At 43.0% G+C, this 19,544-nt stretch overlaps 1 protein-coding gene across 3 annotated transcripts in view; it reads left to right on the forward strand.

Moving 5' to 3' along the window:
• CADM2 (cell adhesion molecule 2) overlaps positions 1-19,544 on the forward strand; it is a 1,057,057-nt gene that overhangs the window by 986,473 nt on the left and 51,040 nt on the right. For 2 of the 3 annotated variants that reach the window (XM_048868916.2, XM_048868926.2), the window contains one exon: positions 10,674-10,793. The exons of the other annotated variant lie outside the window; for it this stretch is intronic. In XM_048868916.2, the coding sequence (XP_048724873.1) occupies positions 10,674-10,793 (120 nt within the window). The remainder of the gene's footprint in view (positions 1-10,673; positions 10,794-19,544) is intronic. 3 annotated transcript variants of the gene reach the window in all.

The following is a 19,544-nucleotide window of genomic DNA, read 5'->3' on the forward strand; positions in this document are numbered from 1 at the left end:
TGAATCCGTACTTCCCCAATCGTCCACCTGATGTCCGAGAAGAGTGCCTGGCGGACAAGGGTCTGCCCACAGCCCGAATCAACTAGACCCACCACAGGGACCCCGGCGACTTCCATGGGAGCTGTCAGTTTGGCCATGGAGGGCGGACTGGGCCCGTCGCTCTCCGGCGCACACCAGGCCAAAGTTGCAGTCCATTGCAGGACAGCCCCGTTGCAGATGACCATACTCGCCACATCGGAAACGAGGTCCTATCTCTGGACGCGCCGGCCGCGTGGGGGCACCAGTGGGGCTGCAGAGTTGGCTGGGGCCCGGTGGTTGGGTTAAGCATCCAGGGCCGGAGAGTGGTGTGGACTCGGGGCGTCGGGAAAACTTGGTCCTGCCGCCATCTGGTCGTCAGGTACGGTGGGGTGCGTTGGTTTGGGAGGCGGGCCCCCTTCGTTCAAGTTTCTGTGCACTGGGTCCAGGGTTTGGGGGCCAGGCGGCCAGTCCTATTGGGGCCTCTGCCTCGAGAAAGTCCTCCATAAGCACGATGGCCGTGCTCAGACTTTGTGGCCAGTGCCGCAACACCCAAGCCCTCCCCTGGGGTGGGAGGATGTGCACGAATTGTTCGACGATGACCTGTTCAGTCACCTCAGTAGTGGTTCGTCGCTCAGGTTGGAGGCATCGGGTACCTGCGTCCTTCAGTTCCTGGGCCACGGCCCGGGGTCTGGCGCCCGGTGGGTAGACCTTTTCCCGAAACCGTCGCCGAAAAGTCTCTGGGGTAATGTCGAAGGCATCCAAGATAGCTGTTTTCACTCGAGCATAAATGCGGGCCTCATCATCTGGGAGCCCAGGGTAAGCCTTCTGGGCCAGCCCCGTCAGATATGGGGCGAAGAGGGTCACCCATTGGTCAAGTGCCCAACCAGCCACTGAGGCAACCCGCTCGAAGGTCACCAGATAGGACTCCGGGTCATCCTCAGGCCCCATCTTGGCCAGACGGATCGGTGGGGCGGGAGGGGTCGGGGTGGCTGCCCTCTCCGGTTGAGCACCACCATGGCCCGGCCACAAGGTTGCAAGCTGCTGGAAGCATTGGTTTGTTGTTCATGGTGCTGGGCCCCCAGGGTTTGAAGCAACTGCTGCTGCTGGGCACCCAGCTGCTGTACGAGTTGGTGCTGCTGCAGTTGCTGGCTCTCAGCCAGGAACTTGATAAGCCTTTCCAGCTCCATCTTTCCAATAGGGGAGCTTCAGAGGCCCCCTCGCGCTAACCCCTTTCTTCAGGGATAGGAATCGCCTGCCTGCATTCTCCACCACTTGTGACCGGTTTCAGTCGGTCCTCCGAGCCCCTAGGGGCGATGGAGAGCTATGGTCCCACTGGCAGGCCTTAGTCACACCTTTCGGGCGCTGGGGAATTAGCGGGGAAGATGTGCTGGCCCGAGTCTGCAGCGCACCCCTTGGGCAGGGGGGCGCCGGCCCGAGTCTGCAGCGCACCCCTTGGGCAGGGGGGCGCCGGTATAGGTTTGTCGCTTACGGTTCTGCTACCCAAGGCAGGCTGGCCGGGGTAGGGGAATGCAGCCCCACCCACCTCCACTGCGTTCCAGCCCAGGGCCCAGACAGTGGCGGGAGGTGAAGGTCCCGCCGCTGGGTCAGCGGGGGGCCATCCGCACCCGCTGACCAAACACACCCACCCCATGGTGCAGTTCTGCCCCCGGGCTACTTCCTACCCGGTCTCTCAAGCGGGTCTCTCCGGTCCCTCCAGCTCGTCCGGGTATTCCGCTGCTGGCAGCTCCAGCTCCCCCTCTGTGTCGGGCTCATGCTGGCCCGGGCTACAGCCGGGCCCCTCCAGGTCCTCCGGGTACTCGGCAGCTGGCAGTCCTGGTCGCCACAGGCCTTCCTCCCGGTCAGGTTCCTCCTGGCCCAGGGCCTGCCCTGGGTCGGCAGCAGGGTCTGGAGGGAGCAGCCAGCAGCCTGTGTCTGTCTCCCTCCCTGGTGCTCTCTTCACTGGACAAAGGGCCCCACCCTTTGTACTTTCTGTCCCACCCCTCCCCTTCCGGGGATTGGCGGAAGCTTGGTCTGGCCCCGCCCACTCAGGCTGAGAGGGTGGCTCTTTACCCTCTGGTTCGGAGGGAAGCCACCCTGGCTCCCTACAAGCCCATACTTCCTTATTAACTCTTCCAAGAAGTTGAGCAGGTGGGGTGACAAAATTGAAACTCTCCCCTGGCTTGCTTCCTTTTCCATAGCTAATTTAAAAAATCTTGTCATCCCCTTCCAGGTCCTTCACAATTCTACCTCACCCTACTTGTCTGCTGTCTTCACTGTTATCTCCCTAGCCCCTTTGGTCCATCAGTGATGCCATTTGTCCATGTCCACTACAAACTTCTGTGCAGTTCTGTCTTCATGCCTCTGCTGACCTTATCAATAGGGGCACTACATCCTCCTCCCAGTAAAGTCTTCACAATACCCTCTTCTGCAGGGATGCTTAAAAGAAATCAGCCAGCCAATAATGGCAAAGTTGTAAGGCAATCAGGGTCAGCTGACTATTTTTTTTTATTTTAAATTGTCAAAAGGTGTGGAACCATCAAAAATCCCCAAGGTGTGCAACAGCTACCTGTGTAAGCATGTGGACTTATTTTTTCCCACTCCTCCCTCCTTAGTTTGTCATGCTTACAAACTCTTGTTGCTTTTGTTTCAGATTAGATTGCAAACTCTTCTGGACAGAAATTGTGTTTGTAGAACACCTAGTACAATGGAGTCCTGATCATGAATGGGGCTTTTGGGTGCTATAAAAGTGTAAACAGGAAATATTATTATTTAAATTCACTGAGCCAACTTCTGCAGTGTTGTGTGCCAACTCCCAGTAGTAACTGCATAAATGTAACGTGAGGGCAGAATCTGGGCCTTGTGTGTGTATATATACTGTGTTGATACCAACTTTTAGCTTCACTAAAACAAGAGAAAAACAAGGCTTTTTGTTTTTAAATGTTGTGTTGCTTTATCTTCCATCTGTTACTGAAATCTGCTGCTTTCAAGATTAGAAAAAGACCTGTAAAACTTTTAACAAGAGGGGAGAGAGATATAATTCTTTTAATGCATAGTTTATAAGGAGGAAGCAGTAGAAACCAAGATCCTTGTGTCTCAATGTCTTCACTTTTTTCTGTCTCCCACCCTACTAAACAGTGTTTAATAAAACCTTAATGAGCTCCCACATCTTACCATTAAAGTGGCTTCCTACTTTTAGTATTGTCTAGAGATGCATTAAACTTCTTAGAATCATGAAACTATGTGAATCTACTTTATTCTCCTTCCAAACTGACTAGTTATTTTAGCCAAGCTGTATGTCTTGCATTATGAACTAATTGGAAGTTAGACCTGACTTTTATTGTTTTAACTAAGAGTCAGATCTACATCATGAGTTTATTGAAATGCTTTTTTTTAAACTACAGTCACTCTGCTAGCAAAAAGACAACAAAACCAAATCAAACATAAATTGCCATTTCAGAGCTTCATAAATCCGAATCAATTAGTAAAAGTATAAATAGTGATCACATGTCCACGAAGCTTTATGATCTTTCAAAAAAAAAAAAAAAAAAGGAGTACTTGTGGCACCTTAGAGACTAACCAATTTATTTGAGCATGAGCTTTCGTGAGCTTCATCTGATGAAGTGAGCTGTAGCTCACGAAAGCTCATGCTCAAATAAATTGGTTAGTCTCTAAGGTGCCACAAGTACTCCTTTTCTTTTTGCGAATACAGACTAACACGGCTGTTCCTCTGAAACCTATGATCTTTCAGTTTCACAGCTAAGGAGCTATCACATGACATTCAAGCCACAGTCTCTTTGTTCTGTCCCAGTTTCTGGGAACTCCACAGAAAATACAGCTCCCTTTGGATTTAAAATCTCGCTAAATAATTCAGTAATACATATTACAGTCTCTGATTAAATTTTGCACAGAGTAGTGAGGTTGTTTTCCAGGTAGGTCATCACTCAGTTCAGTTAACGCTTACAGTCTCTTTCATTCTCAGCCAGAATACCATAGGGTCCATCTATCATTATCACTTTGTCTTTTAATTTTTTTGTCAGCCTTTGTCAAGCTTGAAACAAAAGCTTTTATATATATATTTTATGGTATTGCAGCCATTGTTGTTTGAAATTGCACTTATTTTACAGCAGCACCATCTCTTATTTTATGGGAACTTAAGAGCAGAATGCGTAGGGTTAGATCTCAGTGGATGCAAATTGATATAGCTCCATTAACTTAAGGGATGAATGACTTCTGCCTTATGAGGCGCTGCTGTACTTGGTGGAGGAAAGAGGGGAGAGTATCAGGGAACTGGTTTGGGCTTCTTGATCCTCAAGACCATGCTAGCCCTGATGGTGCTTAGAACTGCTCCTGCACATCTCTACATCCTGCAACTGGTATTGGGTCCTTAGTTGTTACCAGATGTGCCCGTTGCTTTGCAGTATGCTCATTTATTAGGGTTACTCTTCTGGGGGGGGTTCTGTAATTCTATTAATGTACTGCTTATGTCACTTGTGTTCTCATATGGAGCTCTAATTCTCCCTGTTGCAAGTCCCCTCCCAATGCAACTATCCTGCAGGACCTAGGTTCCCCAGGGCTGGGTTCCTCCAGCCCTAGAACTAGATGAACACGCGCGCACACACACACAAACAGAGCAAGTCTGAGTGGGCCGGGTCAGTCAGCACTCTCAAGCTGATCCCCTCGTATGTCCCTGTACTCAATGGGCTGGGTTAAGTAGCACCTTCAAACTGTCACCCTTATGTGCCCCTGGTCTCAATAGGCTGGGCTGAGCAGCACTTTCAGCTGCCTCCCCCACCCCACCCCCCGCATGTGCCACAGGTTTAACACGTCCCTATCCCACTTTTACGTCACAATTGTACCGGCAGTAACCCACTTGATGAGCAAACCCCACAGTATTTTTGGGCACTACAAAGATCGTTAGCTTAGGTAAAAGAAGAGTTGCAGCAGAGTAAATGGGGGAAGCTAAAAACACAAAAGAGTAAAGTTCAGAGAAAGAGAGAGAGTGAGAGAAGCAACCAGCTTAACCATAAAAGTTATTTATTGAATAACAGTGATAACTAAACAAGGAGAGCCTAAACCAACATAACATACAGTATTAAAGGTTAATACCTGAGGTAGAAAGGAAAACAGAAAGAAAGAAAGAAAGAAAGAAAGAAGAGGATCTCACCGCTCCCTGAAGGTTGAACTGGTCGGGGTTCCCAGGTGATGGTGGTAGCTTTGGGTCCTGAGGGCAGGAGACAGGCAGAGCCCTCAGCACAGTCACTCAGGAGATGATGGAGTCCCAGTGAAACTGATTCATAGTTTGTATCTAAACATCAGACCACTGACTTGGACATAGGTAGGGGTTTTTGTAGAGAAAATACAATGGTTCAACGGAGAACACTAGATTTGTTTATGGGTAAACTGATGACTCAAGGGTTTTCTTTAGGCTAGACAATAGGAGCTGATACTCTTGGCTGTGGGTGGTGTTTTCTTCCAGGGAGCTCACAGTGTAACTAGGCTGCTTCAGTATTTTGGATATCAATCAAGGATTTATTACTAGAATTGTTTTGATAACTGCTGAGCTGGGTGTGTGCAGGTGTAGGTTCATTAACATCTGGAGCAGAGATTCCCATGATGAAGTGTGTCCCTGCTTTTCAGATCCCAGAGTTCAGTGCGGTTCTCTGTTTCCATTCTGTATGCTAATGGAGATGTCTTAACCTTGTCACCCTTGTCAGGAGAGGTCTAGGTGTGTCTCCCATCTGCCCGTCATTGCTCTCTGCAAGCCTTTTCTCTGATTGGTTTTGGTTCAGGAAGAGACTGGTGGGGGGGATCTTTCATGAGTCAGACAGGCTAGATACTGCGCCCTGGTTCCCCAAAAACACAGAGCTGACTGGTATCATAGTGAACAATCTGTAAAACAATGGAGGACTGACTTGATGGAGTGCAGTTGCCCCACCCTTCTCTCCTCCTAGTTATGGCACAAATACACCAATAAGGAGTTCCCCTCTGACAGGGGAATTCTCTGCTAAGCATTTGCACTTAGGTTATGGCCCTTTGTGCCACCAGAGAGATACAAAAAAAGTTTCCTTCACTTTAAAATTTGGCCCACTATATTTGTTTTTGGGCATTATAAAGTATGGGCACAACTAGAATTAGCCACAGTATCTGACACCTAACACATTTGTTTTCCATAAAATTGTATTATCACAGTGCTCTGTGGTATCTTTAAATAGGCTGAATTCCAGTGGTACATGGGTATCATGATAGGTAATAAAGGAGATATTATGGTCAGTACATTGTTTCAATTAATATTAACCTAATTACCTGTCAACAAATAATCATCTGCCTTAGTGGTTAGAGTTGAAATTAATGCTGACTATGAATAATCTTATTTGATTACTTGCCTTTTCAGTAAAGTTTAAAGACCTCTGTTCTTAGATATATGTAACTAAAATATTTTATTAGGGTATCTGTATTTTTATTTTAGTGATTTATTTAGTGTCTATAACAGCTTTTAGGAACTGAAAAGAATTCTCAGAAAAAAATACAGCATTTTACCTGAATATGGCCCCATTTTATGGTTTATGCATATTTTAGGCCTCTCGTGGGGAGAAAAACAGCACTTTTGAATTGAAAGCTGGGGTATTTTTACTCTCCTTCGTTGCACTATATCTGTGAAAAAGGCAGTTAAAGTTGCGATACCATTAAAACTGAATGTATTCATTTTTATAAAAGAAAAAAAAAGTACAGTACGTGGCTATATCCATCCACATTAGTCAAGCAAATATAAGAGAACCAAATATATGTGTCATAAATTCAACAAATGAACAGATGGAATATTTTTCAACGTGTGTGTGGGGAGGAAAACAGAGGGTTGGGAACAAAGACAATTACTGGATTTTTTTTGTGTGAAGTTTATATTTAATGTCCAGTAGTACAGAGCAGAAGGAATGGTCTTGTAGCTAATGCTTTTGATTAGGTCTTAAAAGTTCTGGGTTCAACTGGGTCCTATTTTTGCCACTGACTTTGTAGAACTCTAGACAAATCATTTACTGTCTACCTCAGTTCCACATCTACAAAATGGGAATAATATTTCCTGCTTTACAAGGAAGATTAGGATGAATACTTTAATATGTGTGAGGCAATGAGATGATATCAATGGGACATAGGCACTTGATTAGAAAAGTTCCAGAAATCTTTAAGCTGTTTTGATCATAATGGTCCTGAGTGTTTAGAGGTGTGAGATTAATACAAATTTGATGGATCACCAGTTGAACAAGAACACAGCTTTAAAAATACACCAATAGTGATTTCTGTGCCCTAAACAGCAGCTTCTACTGTACTTTGTTGAATATTAGAGCATGTTGCCATCTGGCTGATTTGCAGGAAACATCCTTCTATTTCAAGGCCCACTATATATCACCAATATCTCACTCCATGTCAGCAAACCATGAAAGCATAAGGTGTGCTGCAAATGGTTTTCTCCTTGTAAGGCTATCAGAAATGTTTTGCTTGCTGTTGTGCAAAATCACTTTCAAGGAGACGACCAGTAAATTGTTCAAAAGTACCAAAATGATTTAGGAGCCTACCTGACTTAAGAGGAAAGATTAAAAAAACTGAGCATGTTTAGTTTTGAGAAAAGGAGACTGAGGGAGATGGGACCTGATAACAGTTTTCAAATATGTTAAGGGCTGTTATAAAGAGGACTGTGTTCAATTGTTCTCCATGTCCACCGAGATTAGGACAATAAGTAATGGGCTTAATCTGCAGCAAGGGGGGGGGGTGGTTACGTTAATATAAAGTATACGGTTAGTTAAATTCTGGGACAGGCTTCCAAGGGAGGTTGTGGAATCCCCATCCCTGGAGGTTTTTAAGAATGGGTCGTAAAAACACCGTTAACGGCTCTAGGTCTTCCCTCAGTGCACAGGTTGAACATGATGATAACTTCTTGAGGTCACTTCCAGCCCTACATTTCTGTGATTCCATCTCAGAAAAAATCAATGGGAATTATGGTCCCAAGTGGCTAAATCTCATGAATATGGGACTTTTCAAGAGTACCTCAGTGACTTAGGTGCCAAACTATCTACAATTAGGTTGGCCAAAATGTGATTTAAGGATGAAATGCAGTCCATAGAGTTCAAAAATGTGTGGTTTGTAGTTGCTGTAAGGATAGGTATGTAGTTACTAATATGAGTGAGTGCACCAAATGAAATGTGATGTTACTAAAAGAGTGACTCAACTGCACAGAACCAGTATGAGCGAGATGTTTCCAGGACCCTGAGCAGATTTAGACTTAACTGGGAGTGCAGATGGATCTTCTCTCCAACCAGCTGACTCCTGCTTAGTTAGTTTCATTCTTCTCTGAGATCAGAAAAGATTATTCTTGTCCAGCCAATATTACTATCCTCTGCTAGTGCCCAATAACAAGTCTCCCTCACCCGGTAAAGGTATAAGAGGTGAGGGATGTAATTTTAAATCTGAAACTTTATGAAGAAAACTTCCAAACCATAAAAAGAATCAGCAAATGATTCCGAAGTCCACTGGCAACCCATCCAAAGCAGTATGCAACAAACTCTGCAGAACAATGAAAAAGGTTGTTATTAAGCATAAATGCAAATGACAGAAGTAGAAAGTTTTGAATTGTTCAATGGCACGTTTAGGGAAGTCACCTAAAACAAAAGTAAGGTTTGTTCACTATATTCTGGGTATAAAACTGATATATAGCTGCCTTTTTTAAAAAAATGTATCAGGCTTTGCACTGAATATCAGGTACACCTTTTTTTCCTTCTGTGTGGTACAAATTTGATCAGATATCCATCTAAGAAGGAGTTTCACATTATGGGAAATAATTGTATACATCAGTGAATATAACATTTTTAACATGTTAATTAATTTATAATGCTCTTTAAAGTCCGTTTGATTTAATTATAATGGCAGTCGCACTCCAGGCAATATTACAGTTTGTCCTAGTGATTAATGTGTCTACAGTCATTATTTAAAAAGCTTGGTTTCTTAATTTTGCTTGCCTGGGAATATTTCCTACTGAAGAACAGGTGTAAACATCAGCATACTAAAGGTGAAAGAGTGATCTCAAGCAGCTATCTGATGTTTTCCAAAGTGGAAAATTCTGCAGGTATAGAGTCTAGAACGAATAATGATTTTATTTATCAACAGCAAAATAACTGAGGGAATGACAGGGAAACTTTCTAAATGGCAAAATAATCTGTCATCCAGCCTGAAAATAATGCAAAAATGTGAAATCAAAAGCCAAGGAAAGTAATTCGACAATGCTGAACTCAAGGACCCCATTCCTGAACTGTCTTCCTCAGGGCCCAATCCTGTGAAGAGCTAAGCATCCTTGACTACCACTGAATTCACTGGGAGCTGATGGTGCTCAATGAGATACATGATCGGACATTTAGTAAATGACATCTTTCTGTAGCAAGACAAGACTGAAATTATGGGCCAGATTGTGATCCCCTGAGGCATGGGGTTAAGCACCTTGCATCTGAAGTTAGCCACACTGAAGCCAGTGGGGCTATGTATGTATGGAGTAAGAATGGTATTCACCAAAAGGAGTTCAGAATCTGGCCCTTTGCCTTTAAAACTGAAGTCTGGGAAATCTGTGTCAGATGCTTTTATCTTCCTTATTTAAAAGTGTTTTCCTCTATTTCCTTTCATCTTTTCTTATTTACAGTTTCTTCCTAGGCAAAAGGAACATTCATCTTTATTGCTCTTGGCAGTGCAGGTCTAAGTATTGTGTTTCTGTATGTGTGATTGTTTCCTATGTATTTTAATCATGTTTTTACTATAAGGGATTTTGATTATGATCTGACCAAAAGCAATGCCTTTAGCTTAGCAGATTTGCATTTACTCAACTCAGAGTATGACCAAGAGATGGAGAGGATTTTGTAGGATACCACTGTTGAAGACTTGCACCTTTTCCCACTTCTACACACACCTGTAATAATCAAATTACCATTAATCTTTCTGGATGTTGGGTTTCAAATGAAATTTCTTAGGAGTTATTAAAATACTGCTATATGTTAAGTATCCCATGTTTAGGATGACTGTAAAACTATTTTGCCTATGAGTAAGGGTAAGGAGTTTGAAATTTGCTCTGGATCTCAGCAGACAACTGTGTCTTAAACAAATTTGTGGGAAGAAGACAAGCAAACCGAAAAAAAGCAGCTTTTATAGTTAGTAGCAATTTCCCCTTTTTCCTTCCATTGAGTCTGTCTGAAAGTAGGTGTTTTAACATACTGCCATTTCTCGTTAACATGTGTTTGTTTATTTAGCATGATGGTGTTGTTTTATTCATCTCCCACTCTGACACAGCATGTTTCATCTATATTTGGTTTCTACCGTATGAGACCTTTAAAATGGCTCAGTGAAGAAATTGATTCTTGTCACTTAAATATTCACTCTCCAGAGCTGTGGAAACTTGAGTTTTAACAGTGTTTTAAATTCTTTTCCCTTGATGTTTGAATATAAAACTAGAGAGTGATATGTCAAGAATTTCAAGGTACGCTACTGTACCTGTAATAATCTGCGTTAAGCATGTCTTAATTTATACATTTTACTTCATACTTGTATTTACAAATTGAACCATTATTATGCTTCTCCTTTGTTTGCATGATATGATTTTATTTTATATTTTTTTTTCCACTCACCAGATGTTTCCAACACTTTGCTTCCCACCACTGTCATCCCCTCACTTACCACTGCAACAGTCACAACCACTGTAGCCTTAACAACCAGCACAGCCACATCGGCAACAGCCATCAGCACCAGAGGTACAGTATTCTTCTTTGTTATGGCCTGAAAAACCCATTATAAATAGGAAATTACAGGGAATTTTAAAGGGGATAGAAAATGCTGAGGAGGGAATTTAAACATTTTGCCTAAATATGTGTTTATATAAAGTAATAAATCCACATGACAATAGTTAAGAAGATTTAAAAAGGTTTAATAAAACATTCTTACCACTCCAGCAATGTGTGTAAAATTTTATAGGGTGACTTAATTATTTATTTACGTTTGCACTTCATTTTTTAAGATTAGCAAATTTATCTCTTACGGAAAATGCAAATATGATATTTTAAAATTTGCATTACTTTTTAGACTGGGGTTATTATTAGTAGTATTCATAGTCTTAGTATTTTTTATGAATGACTAGTAATTAATTATTTTGCTTTCTGGTGCTAATGTAGAATACAAGATAAGTATCTTGGATTTGGAATTTCTATAGACTTAATCCTGCTTGTAATACAATGGAGATCTTTCTTTCTCATGCTTGTTAGTCTTAAGTTTTAAGAAGCTTTTAATTTAAGGAATGTCTTTTCTTACCTGAGCTACAGTATATCAAATGAATTTTCTTTTCTCTAGATCTGTATTTTAAGATGGTGTTTCTGGTAGTGTTCTGCCCTGCCTTGGGACAGAATCTAGATTCAGTTCCTAGGCTTACTCTCTTATTCACAGGCTCTGCACATACTGGGAGTGTTGCAAACGGTGCTTGGCGTTGGAGGATTGTGTGCCTTGCTTCATAAACTAATATCTGCACTCTCTGATTAAGGAGCAGTTTTCATGTAGTCTTAAAAAAAAAAAAAGGGGGGGGGGTCGTGTAACCTCTGAGTTAGGCTTAAAGTAAAAAGTGGGAGGAAGATATTCCATCATATACTGAAGGCACCAAAGAATTAAAGCGAGAGAGAAATACATTTAAATACTGTCAAGATGTATTTCTATGATGAGATGTAAATCCCTTGGGAAAGCTAGCACTACTTATGTTCTGAAACCTTTCTCTCTAGAAGCATTTTCATGACAAACACATTAAAACTGGTTTTAAGTTTATGATCTAGCAGCTGAAGCACTGGACTGCGACTCAGGAGACCTGGATTTTATTCTTGGCTCTGCCATTGGCCTGCTGGATGACCTTTGGCAAGTCACTTTCCCCTCCCTTTGCCTCAGTTTCCCCTTTTGTCAAATGGGGATAATGACTCTGCCTTTGTAAAGCTCCTGGAGACCTATGGATGAAAAAGTGCTGTATAAGAAGAGCATGGTATTATTATTTGGAATGGTAGGGTTTTTCCTGAACATGTCTAAAACTAGTGTAAAAAGATTAGGCAATCCTGGAAATGATATCCACAGTTGTTTCACTAATAGTGCATGAATATTTTAGTCCTGTGACTGCTGCATGAAATTAAACTGACCTACAATCTCAAAATACAGTTTTTTATTTTATTAATCTTCATACAATGTCCACAGTGTGAAAATGTGTGACCTTCTTAATGATAAGAGAAAGGGGAAAAGGTTATAGAAATATCTACCAACTGTAAGGAACGAATGGAGATGTTGTAAAGAGCAGCTGGGCACTAAATGGCCACTTTAGGGCTATAGTGTCTTGTCTTTCTTAAATTAAAAGGCTGGCTATTAGAAAAGGGGGAAGTTTCCTATAAAAGGATGATTCTACCCTGCGGAGTTTCATTGCAACTATGCATTTATACAGGAAAGTATTTGGGGGGTATGGCTGAATTTCCACATTGTTGAGGGCCGAGATGTGGATGAAAGACATTTCTAGGTTTTTCAGGCTGGAGCCTTTTTTTTTTGGTTGCTGTAAGTTGCTATAACAACTGAGATACACTAAACTGCTGATGTCAAAACTGTATCTTTCTGCATCATGCAGTGTTGCTTCTTTGCATAGGATCTCACTCCCTGGCTTCTTAAGTGCTAATTTTTATCGTTTGGGTGTTCTGAATTATGGAATGGAGGCTGGTAAAGAAGTGTTTCACTTGTAAGCTTCAGTCCTCCTGTATATTAGAATATGTTTAATCTGACATTGGAATGACCATTAGGATGAGTTCAGACAAGCAGTCAAAAGTCCAAATGCTTGACTGAATCTGATCCAAATTTTCTGATCCTGTTAAGGGATTTCCAGTATTGCTTGTTTCAGGCCATGAAGGAAAATACCACAGGAACAAACCTTTCTGAGACGTTACTGTTTATTATCCCAGTAAAAAGAAAAGGAGTACTTGTGGCACCTTAGAGACTAACCAATTTATCTGAGCATAAGCTTTCGTGAGCTACAGCATCCGATGAAGTGAGCTGTAGCTCACGAAAGCTTATGCTCAAATAAATTGGTTAGTCTCTAAGGTGCCACAAGTACTCCTTTTCTTTTTGCAAATACAGACTAACACGGCTGTTACTCTGAAACCTGTTATTATCCCAGTAGGAATTAGGACGTGAAGGGGCTCATAAAACAGAAGTTACTCAAATAGTTTCAAACCTACAACATTGTTAGTTTTGGCTCCTCTTTGAGTGTGGGGTGAAGGTTCTCTTGGTTCTTATTTTATGTCAACTTGTTCATCCATTCCTTAATCTAAATTAGTAGAAGTTTGCTCCAAATTTTATGGCGGTAGATAGTGTGCTTGAACTGGTTTCTAATGGTGTCTTAAAAGCTAGACAATCTCCTTTGTGTTTTGTCTGGTGTATTTCTGATATTTTACTAACATTATAACTCTGTTTATGCTTCAAGATGCATGTATGATCCCTCAATTTTATTATTACTTACAGTAAGTAATACCTTTCAGGAGGTGTTTTAAAATGTCACCCCTTCGGTTATATCATTCCTAAGAGATGCCTTTTGAAGAGGTATAACATGGGTGTAGTTTGGAGGGGCCAGGGAGACATTGTCTTCCCCCTCCCCCCCCCTTGCAAACTGCAAGCCTCGGGCAGGCGCAGAATTCCTTCCCCGCCACCCCCGTGTGAGCCAGTTGGCCTGACAGGAGCTGTCTCCCCAAATATAGAAGTAAAACTATGCCTATGGTTTTAACATAGGACATGTAGATCATATGCTTAAGAAACATCAAATCATTTTATATTATAGTAATTCCATATCTCACTGTGCCTATGATATATTCTACTTATTCCACAAATGAAATAAAACTGATAGTTAATTCTAAAGTTTTGTGAGCCAGGTGTTGTCTTTGTTTGCACTTATGCTGAATCCCATAAATATTAAGTGACATCCCTTTGCTTGTGTATTACACTTCCAACGTGGAAAATCTGAGTGCACTTTGATGCTGGGAAAGAGGGGACACCTTTATAAATTTTTTCTGGTAGGTCTTAAGCCTTAACTGCCACATTGAGGAAAGCATAACAAAATGAGACCAAAATGTGCAGAAGAAAGAAATCTAGAGAACAGAAGAAAGAACAAGTGCATTGTGTATGGAGAGCTTCCTTTTTACCAGGTTTTATGTCTCTTTGCCCTGCCAGAGCAGCACAAAGGGATCTTAAACTTGCCCTAAGTGGACAGCTGAGGAATCCCCTGAGCTAGCTTACCTGGCTCTGTGCCACACTCACAGCCCTCGAAAACAGAAGCCCCTTCTCCCTCCCAGACATATTTCACCAGTCTTTTTTTTTTTCCTTACACTGTTCTTTCTGTAGTTAAATCCCTTTCCTGACTAGCAGGAGAAAAGACACAGATCTTGTAAGCCTTGATAACTGTGGCTTAAACTGCTAAACTAAAACCAAAACAACAACAACAAAAAACAGGTATGAATATAATAATATGTGAACAGTCAGATAGCAAAAGAAAACAAATTCATTATTTAATATATTCAATTCTATTGCTCATATGTGGGTGATTCTGGCTCGACTGACTCACTTGTGAAATGATTGTGCCAAAATGTTCAAAGCTTTATTTAGCAATGCCTCAAAACATCTCCAAAAGTCATTGCACGTAATACAGGATACAGTGCTGCTTCCAGGCAGCTGCACTGGGAACTTCAGGAGTTTGTATAATAGGATGCTTAAAAAGTCAAATTTTAAAAATGTCACTGCGTATCCGTGCCCACTTCACTTCTTTTTTTATTAAGGCTCTGATATAAAGAGGTATAAATGACATCTGTGGAACTAAATATAAAAATGGGTTTACAGTAAATTAACAGAGGTATTGAGGATTTGATCATTTTGGTTTAGTTTAAATTAAATGTGACCATTTTTATTTAATCACACAGAATTTCAACAGTCTGAACTGTTAGATTACTCTCATTTTTTCTCTCCCCTTTCCTTTTTATCTTGGTTTTGGTATAGGAATAAAAAAAATTGACTAAAGCATCTGTTTTATTAAAGCAAGTTAAACTGTACGAATTACCTGGGCAGTGCTTCCATTCCCCGGCTCCTTTAATATCAAAAGAATATTCAGCATTACCAGTTCTTTGCGTGTGCCTTCATTTTTCTTCCACATGATCTCATTAATGTACCTCAGTACTTTGAGATATTGACAGAGAGATAAACCACAAAGCAACAGAGAAGTCCTAGAATATGCGGGGGGCAAAGGGGGCCAGCACTGTTAAACAGTGACTGAGATAAGGGAAGAGTTATATCTCAAAGATAAGGAGTACTTGTGGCACCTTAGAGACTAACCAATTTATTTGAGCATGAGCTTTCGTGAGCTACAGCTCACTTGGAGAGTGGTCAGTTTAGATGAGCTATTACCAGCAGGAGAGTGAGTTTGTGTGTGTATGGGGGTGGGGGGGATGTGAGAAAACCTGGATCTATGCAGGAAATAGCCCGACTTGACTATGTAAAGAGTTGTCACTTTGGATGGGCTAGCACCAGCAGGAGAGTGAATTTGTGTGGGGGGGTGGAGGGTGAGAAAACCTGGATTTGTGCTGGAAATGGCCCACCTGTTGATCACTTTAGATAAGCTATTACCAGCAGGACAGTGGGGTGGGAGGAGGTATTGTTTCATATTCTCTGTGTGTATATAAAGTCTGCTGCAGTTTCCACGGTAAACATCTGATGAAGTGAGCTGTAGCTCACGAAAGCTCATGCTCAAATAAATTGGTTAGTCTCTAAGGTGCCACAAGTACTCCTTTTCTTTTTGCGAATACAGACTAACACGGCTGTTCCTCTGAAACATCTCAAAGATAGCTACTGTATGTTTGCTCACATTCACCACTAATAATAAATAGAGCGATCAGTGTGTAATCTTAACAGCAGTTTTGTCTGACAGCATTTTAAACAGCTAGTTATTTTATAGACTACTTTATAACTGTAGTTGTAACTTAAAAACAAATTTGTGTCTGCTTTCACTCAAACCAGATAAGGAAATTACAACGCTTTTCCTCTCTCCCTTCCCCAGTTTTAATCAGCTCTCACCAGTTTACCAACCTGAGGATTTTCCTACAGACCTAAACATATGCAGCCTAAATCCAGAATATGGACTACTCTGTAAGCTATGATTTTTTTCCTCCAGAGATCCTGTGAAATGCATTAGCATCTACACCAGGGGTCGGCAACCTTTCAGAAGTGGTGTGCCGAGTCTTCATTTATTCACTTTAATTTAAGGTTTTGCGTGCCAGTAATACATTTTAACGTTTTTTTAGAAGGTCTCTCTCTATAAGTCTATATATTATATAACTAAACTGTTGTTGTAGGTAAAGTAAACAAGGTTTTCAAAATGTTTAAGAAGCTTAATTTAAAATTAAATTAAAATGCTGATCATACGCCGCCAGCCTGCTCAGCCCGTTGCCGGCCTGAAGTTTTGTTCACCTAGGCCAGTAGCCGGCTGAGTGGGGTCTGCGGCCGGGACCCCGGCTGGCAAGGGGCCAGCAGCCAGAACCCCAGACCGGCAGCAGGCTGAGAGGGGCCGGCGGCCGGGACCCCAGACCAGCAGTGGGCTGAGCGGCTCAGCCCGCTGCCACTCAACTCACTGCCGGTCTGGGGTTCCGTCCGCCGGCTCCTGCCAGTCAGGGTCCCAGCTGCTGGCCCCACTCAGCCCGCTGCTGGTCTGGGATCCTGGCCCTGCCCACATAGAGTGGGTACCTACATTCTCCCTGGTTCTAGCCCATTCTCGTCCTCTCTCTCTGCACTGAGCTGAGGGTGGGAGTGCACTGAGCACAGGGCCACGGGTGAAGGACCAGGCTGGGGGTTGGGGTGTAGGGTCTGGCCAGGAGCTAGAATGAGGGAGGGGGCTCAGGGTTGGGGCAGGAAGTTTGGGTGTGGAGTACTTACCTGGGCAGCTCCCATTTGGTGCAAGGGGTGCAGGAGGGAATGTGGGGGTTGCAAGAGAGAGGGCATGGGGTGGCTCGGTATGCGTGGGGGTGCTGGAGTCAGGGCTGGGTGCATGTGAGGGGGGTGCAGGGGTCAGGGCAGAGGGCTGCGTGTGTTTGTGTGTGTGTGTGAGGGAGTGCAGGGATCAGGGCTGGGGGTGTGGGCTGAGGTCGTGGGGGTGCTCCCAGCCCCCGTCCCCGAGTGGCTCACGGCAGGGGGCTGGAGGGGATATGCCCTGATTCCACCTCCCTTCCCCAAGGCCCCGTCCCCACCTCTTCTCCGCCTCCTCCCCAGAGCAGTGCTGTGGCTCTGCTTCTCCCCCTCCCTCGCAAGGGCCATCAGCTGATTGGCAGCAGGGAGGGAGAGGAGGAGGGGCAGGAACCCAGCACGCTGGCAGAAGAGGCAGGGGAGGGGGGAGCCTGCCTGCTCTGTAGCAGGAGCCCGCAGGACCAAGCTTCTTCACCCTGCCTGGGGCGGGGGGTGGGGGAGAAGAGCGGGCTGGGGCAGGCAGGATTTTTAATGGAACGCTGCTGCCTGCCAGGGTTCCGGCCTGGATTCGGCAGCTGGCTGAGTGGGGCCAGCGCCTGGGACCCGGCAGGCAGCAGCATGCCATTAAAAATCGGCTTGCGTGCCGTCTTTGGAACGCGTGCCATAGGTTGCCAACCCCTGATCTACACTATGAGAATTGATTCCCACCCTATAATGACTTGATGATTATTTTATGCTCTCTTTTCTTTCCCAATCTCCTTTGCTCTGTTTCAAGAATGCACTGAGTCTCCAAGCTGCATCCAGACTTCTCAGATAGTCTTAAAGCTGGAGGTCTCGGCATAACCCTGGAAACAGAAAGAAACAGAGAGCAAGACATCTGAACTTAAAGAATGAGGTTAACCCTGACTCCAAGATCACACTACAGAACTTCTTTCCTACTTCTAAACATAATACTAGCATGGAGGCTCAGTCCAGGAAAAAGTCCAAATGGCCTTTTATGAAATGTTGGGGAATTTAGGACTGTTTAAAAAAAAATCTAATCTGTCTACACAGCAGCTTCAGGAGGCACCAGCTGTTTATACAGAGGTTCCAAAATAGTTTTGTCTTCACTTAAGCAAAGAAATAGGAATATTACCAGCTCTGCCTCTTTCTCAGCATGCTGCATGTTTTTCCTGACTACACAAAAGCTCCAAGATGCTACAGTCCTACATTTAGGAGAATTTCTGATCTGAGGGTCCTATGTGTTGAAAGAAACCCTTACATTTTCCACAAAGAGAAAGGGATTCTCTGAAAATCACCCACACACAATTCATCTCCAAGGTTGTAAAAGGATAAAATGTTACCTTCCTTCTGCTCAGATTCCATGTACAACAGGCAAAAAAGTGTGGCATGTGTTTACACCTATACAGCCCTTCTAAGATAGATAGATATAGATAAATCGATATAAAGAGCTTGATGCCTTCAGTGTCTTATAACCTTTAATACTGAAGTTATCAATCTCTGTATAAAGCCAGCCATCAAAGAGCCTAAAAGGGAAAGGATATCATTGTAATGACCATTTTTATCTAATCTCTAGAGTGCTGACATGGGTCATAATAGTTCCTACATTTTATTCATATCTAGAAATTTCCAATAGCGAGGAATAAATGGAACATATAAGAAACAAGACAGAAACATTTCCTTTTTACCTGTTAATTTTTGTGTGTGAAGGGTATGCCTACACTGCAATAAAACACCCGGAGGTGGGCCATGGCAGTTTATGCGGGCTCAACAGGCTCGGGCTCACCAGCTATCAAACTGAAGTATAAATGCCCAGGTTCAGGCTGCAATTTGATAGCCCCACACCCCAAGCCCTGCAAGCCCATGTAGGCTGACATAGGCCAGCTGTGGGTGTTTCATTGAAGTGCAGACATACCCTAAATGATTGTCTACAGATTCTTTCCCACTCTTCATTGCCAAAAAATGATTAATTTCATATTTACATCATACTTAGGTGGCAAACTATTTTTGTGATCTCCTATACTTTGAATACTGCACTTTCTAAAAGGTAGGTGTGGGATGACTGAAATTTACTTGGGTTTTCAGTGTTATCTGAAGAGCCTTATTTTTAACTTCACGCTCCCCTGCAGATCTGGAAATAACTAAGCGCCCCACCTCCAATAAAAGAGCAGTTAGTGATACCATTTTTCATGCTGAGTAGTCCCTTAAGATACTATTATAACCTGACTGATTTCAGTGGGATGACTCATGGTTTAATGTGCTATTCATAAATTTTAATCTGTGAATCTATTAAGGCCAGGAAGGGACCATTAGATTATCTAATCCAAGCTCCTATATAACAGAGGGCATATAATTTCACCCAGTTACTCCTGTACTGAAGCCCAATAACTTGTGTTTGACTAAAGTATATTGCCCAGAAAAGAAGCTGCAATCTTGATTTGAAGACATCCCTTGGTAGTCTGTTCCAATGGCTAATAATCCTCATTGTTTAAAAATGTGTTACT

This window comes from Caretta caretta, chromosome 1 (genome assembly GCF_965140235.1).
Source record: "Caretta caretta isolate rCarCar2 chromosome 1, rCarCar1.hap1, whole genome shotgun sequence".
NCBI classification, from domain to species: domain Eukaryota; kingdom Metazoa; phylum Chordata; order Testudines; family Cheloniidae; genus Caretta; species Caretta caretta.